Source organism: Pinus tabuliformis, chromosome 1_1 (assembly GCF_031772625.1).
Source record: "Pinus tabuliformis cultivar Carrire ecotype Pingquan chromosome 1_1, CPIR1, whole genome shotgun sequence".
Classification (NCBI taxonomy): Eukaryota; Viridiplantae; Streptophyta; class Pinopsida; order Pinales; family Pinaceae; genus Pinus; species Pinus tabuliformis.
In genome coordinates, this window is record NC_142297.1 from 873,329,225 (window position 1) to 873,334,306 (window position 5,082).

At 33.8% G+C, this 5,082-nt stretch overlaps 1 protein-coding gene across 1 annotated transcript; it reads left to right on the forward strand.

Annotated features, from left to right (window-relative positions):
* The first annotated feature begins 1,844 nt into the window (after window positions 1–1,844).
* LOC149217093 (uncharacterized) lies at window positions 1,845–3,389 on the forward strand. The gene is made up of 2 exons (XM_089390135.1): window positions 1,845–1,919; window positions 3,042–3,389. The coding sequence occupies exons 1-2, from the start codon at window positions 1,845–1,847 to the stop codon at window positions 3,387–3,389; spliced, it is 423 nt and encodes a 140-aa protein (XP_089246261.1).
* The last annotated feature ends 1,693 nt before the right edge of the window (window positions 3,390–5,082 follow it).

Sequence of the window (5,082 nt, forward strand, 5' to 3'; positions counted from 1 at the left end):
TATCTTTTTCTTTGCAACACATTGGTGGGAGTCATTTGGTGGCCAATGTCCTAAATTGCAAAGGTTTGCAATTAGAGTCCTCAGTCAAACTTGTAGTGCTTCAGGTTGTGAGCGTAATTGGTCTTTCTTGAGTGCATACACACGAAGAAGAGAAACCGTTTGGAACAAAAATGGTTAAATGATCTTTTTTTTGTGAAATACAAGCTTCGACTGAGGAGGAACCAAATGATGAGCAAATCACCTGATCTAGATCCCATTTTGTTGGACGATATTGATCCAACATCAGAATGGGTGGAGGAGACTGAAGATCCTGTGTTTGAGGCTAATTTTGATATCGACATGTATTTAGCGGGGGATGAGGTAGATTATGTGGCGGCATCAGAACCAGGATCAGTAGCAGCATCAAGGAAAGGCAAGGAACCAATGGAAGGAACTAGTCGTGCAGGTCGACAAACTCGTGCTTCCATTAGGTCCACTTCTATTGTCATTGGTGGCATTGAAACTGAGGTTGCAGATCAGGCTGAAGCATCATCAGACGTTGAACCAGATGATGTGTATGTAGCTCCTGATGATGATCCTGTGTCTAGTAGTGCTGATGGACTTGATGATTGATCATGTGTACATTGTAGACTTGTAGTAGGCCAATGGCCTCATAGCTTGCAGCATTGTTTTTGGACTTTATAGGCCATTTAGAGCCTCATTTCTTATGTATTTTGCTATTTTGTTGATGATATGTATTGTACTCAGTGCCATTTTGATATATTCACCTTTACATGGTATATAAATGAGAAAACTTTGCATATTTGGTCTCTATTAGCTTGGAATCATGGTTTTACATCTTAAAAATAGTTTTGTTTCATTAAAAATTAATTATTTAATGTTTTTTTTTTAAATCGGTTCGCCTAGACCAAACAAGTCTCGGTTAGACCAGTTTCGGTCGGTAAATCGGTTCATTAGGTGGATCGGTCTGGTCACCGGTTGCGGTTTTAAAAACATGGCTTCAGACTAAGGAAATAATAGATTTGGAGGCCCAATACTGCATTGAATCAAAACTTTTGATAATGAATAAAACAACTAATTTTAATTTAATCAATCTTCCTTTGGTTACTATTTAGTGTCACAGTATATATATCATATCTGTGTGTTTGCTATTCACTTAAAATTCTGAGAGGAAGGTTGTGAATCGTAGCATAACAGATACTTCCAAGTGTTGTCAATTGTTGTTACAGATGGTTATACAGTCCAGGTCTGTAATTTGTCTACCAAAGCAATAGTTAAGGATGTTAAGCAGTTTTTATCATACTGTGGCATAGTAAAGAACGTAAAATTAGAGAGGTGGGTGTAGGATTTCTTGATTGATTTTTATGTAAAAGTGTTGATTTCCAATTTCTGCAATATCTATTGAGCATAATAGTTGTCAACTTGTGTATTATCAGAGTTGCAGAGAAGTGTTCTATTAAGAATATGTTGAGAAATAGAGTGCAGTCACAATATTATTTTTGTGTTGCAATAACTATTGAGAATAATAGTTGTCAACTTGTGTTTTATCAGAGTTGCAAAGAAGTGTTCTATTAAGAATTGGTTGAGAAATAAAGTGCAGTCACAATATTATATTTGTGTTATCAAAATTAGAGAAATGATTCATGGAAATCTTGTTGGATGTAGTAAGACTTGACATCAACGAGTCAGGAAATATCAAGTCAGGTAGTAGCCCTGGTATAGATTTTTCCTGATAAAACTGGATAACACTAGAGAATTTGCATTGATATACATAAGGTCTGTGTAACAGTAGAACTTAACTAGCCAAAACCAATGCCTGATTATATTTTTTGGGTGGTGATAGGATGGGGCAGTGGACACAAGTTGCTTTAGTGACTATCAAGGAGCGCTATGCTTTAGAAATTGCTATCCTTCTTAGTGTAAGTATGATTTTCTTAGTTTATTAGTGTTTGCAATTGTAAGGTTTAAAGGGTAAATTCTCTGTTGTGATTTTGTTACAAGTGGATTTTGGTTGGGATTTGAAATTGCTATAAAGAGATGAAATTCAAGATGTTGCTTTACTAATAGTCACATTCAAATTGACATCGCCTTCTGAATATAGTTTTGGTTTTCTAGTAAAAATACAAAAAGTGAAAAAAAATTTAGGTTTCTGATGTTTTTGGAATTTTTGAACTAGGGAGCTACAATCCTAAGTTAGGAGGTGTATATAGTGCCATGGGGAGGATTAGAGGAGGTAGCTAATTAATGGGAAAAGAAAATGATAAAATTTCATGAAGAGGGAAACACATTAGGAGTATTTTCATTTACTTATTTTTACTCTTTTATATATTTTATTTATTTTTATATGTGGAGGAACAATGTTCAAATAAATTTAAGAAAAAAATTGTTTCCTCAAAATAGAATTAATACTGCACTTAGATCTAGACCTTGCTTACCCTGCCATAGTCATTCTTGTATCAAATCAATTTTATGGTCTCTGTATATGTGTTTAAATGTCTGATCTCTCAATTTTGTTTTGAGATCTTTGATAAATGAGTACCATTCATGGGTAAACGACATTACTTTTTTCCTTTTGTGTAGTTCCAAGATCAAGATTGGATCATGTAGAGTACCTCAAAGGCCATTTTGGTCAAGGATAACATGAGTAACCTAGAATAAGATTTTACTTGTGAAAGGAAAGGAAAATAATGAACAAAAAAAACATTTATTTTGACTATTTTGTAAAAAGTCTTAAATGTAATCTTGCTTTACAAACTCTTTGTAAATAACTATTTACAGAGAAGGAAGACCCTACCCTTTAAAATCTACTTATTCCCGTAGTTTTGTAGAATAGAAGTAGCTTAAAAAGGCCACCTACCTTACCAATGGAGAAAAGTAAAATTTAGATATTACATCAAAATTTAGAAAGTCATACTTCTTAGACTGAAAAATGATTTTCTCAATTAGCCTATGATATTCTGAGGATATTAACATTGTTGTTATTGGGCAGTTTGAAGTCCTTGATAAGCAACTGAGATTTTTCGTTCCATTTTGCTGACCAGGTAGTAAAAGTGGTTACATCAATGCTTTCAAATGGTTATACCTTAGGAAAAGATACTTTAAACAAAGCCAAAGATTTAGACGACAAGTATCAAGTGATGGGCACTATTGCAGCAAAGGTGGCATATTTTCGCAAATTCTTCAGAGAGATATTAAAAGCAGCTTTGATTACAGCAGGGCAATCAGCTTGCAATGCAGGAACAACAACTATCAACAGCAGTTATTTTGCAACAGGAGCACTGATGGTTGTTGGGGTTCTTGACAAGGCAGCCAAAGTTGCTGCTAATTTTACTAATAGGAATAATGCAGCTACTAATTTTGGTAATAGGAATAATGCAACAAAGAAGTAGACTTGAAGTATTATGGCACTATCAAGTTAGAACTGTAATGTAGTGGTGTTGGCCTTCAATTTTATCTGTCTCATAATTAAGTATGTATATAATGTTGTAAGTTCATGTCCATAAGGACATGTGAGTGTGTAAGAAACTACTAAAAATATTTGAAAGCATCTTCTGTAATCATGACCATGCAGCTATGTGGGGTAGAGTCAAAGTCGTTGGTGGGAATGTGTGATATTGTATAGAATCAAAGTCATTGGTGAGAATATGTGATATTGTGGAATATCTACGACCTGCAAATAATATGTCATAAATAAGGATGGTTCAAATGGCAAGATCACATAGATTAAGGATTCTCTTTAAATTATTTAGGTAGTAAAAATGAAATATATTAGATAAATTGGTTTCAAATATATGTTATGGAAATGAAATTTAAGAAACAGGGAAAATAAAACCTCGTTATGGTGCAAATATCGCCTCTATGGATTCATCTATCAGAGGTAAGCATTTTCTTGAATGAATATGCTAAGCTTGCAAGGCGTTATACAAGTATTGTTGATTGCGCCGTGGAGAATAAGGGATTTTTATCAGAAATGCATATGCCTATTTTTCTTCATGATAAGAATGTTTAGATTGCCTTCTATTTCCATTGAATTTCTTTATTTTCTTGTATGATAGTTTATTCATGTAATTTATAGTGATCATTGTGATGATTCCATGATAAGAGAAAAAACTCCAATACTAAAACTTCAATCAAAATTTCCAATCTGCTTAAATACATCTGTTGAATGGTGAACTCAAAGACCACTAACATGGCATATCAGAAGATGACTAGATCTAATAATTCAGTAACATGAACATAGTGGACAACACACAGTAGTTTGAAAAAACAGTTAATACTTTCCAAACCACACAATATAAATGTTACACCGCGTAGTTTGAAACAACAATTAATATTTTATTATCCACACAATATAAAAGTTACACCGTTGTCATGAAGGGATTATAATGGCTTCTTAAAAGCTTGAGGCACCCTCTCAGTAGATTCGCTCTACTCATTCTAGCTATAGATAAGCCTAACTACATTGCTCTCCCAACTTGACTTGATAAGAAAGAAAACAGAAATTACAAAAATATCTCTCTGTCAAAGGAATCATTAGCCAATATAAAAAATAATCATTCCTCAAGAGATGTTCCTTACTTAGCATGTGAATCTCCCATCATAAATGGCTCATAATGTGAGAGGTATCAGTCACAACTTTCATATAATATGGCATAAACTTACATTGTTCATAAATACAAGATGCCAAGCATCTATATGGAAGGAATTTTTATACTATAAGTCGTCCTTCAAATCTTCAAAACTCATCTTCCCCTCCTCTTCAAAACTCATCTACCCCTTTTTTTAGGAGAACAACTCTGAGCAACAAAATACTGACATTCTGTCTTCACAAGGAAGGTGTTCTCTACCAAGCCTAGCTTCTCTCTCAGAATCTTAACATCCCCTTTGCAAAGGGTTCCATTAGAATGAAAACAACCCGCATTTAAAGCATTTCTTCACCCCTCTCCTAATTAGAAATACAATTTTGGGTTCTCTACTAATTTTCTCCACACCCATTTAATCTAACAATGGACATGGAGCATGTATATTTATACACGTGTGTTGGAAATACCATTTTATATTTTAATGTTTATTATTTCTATT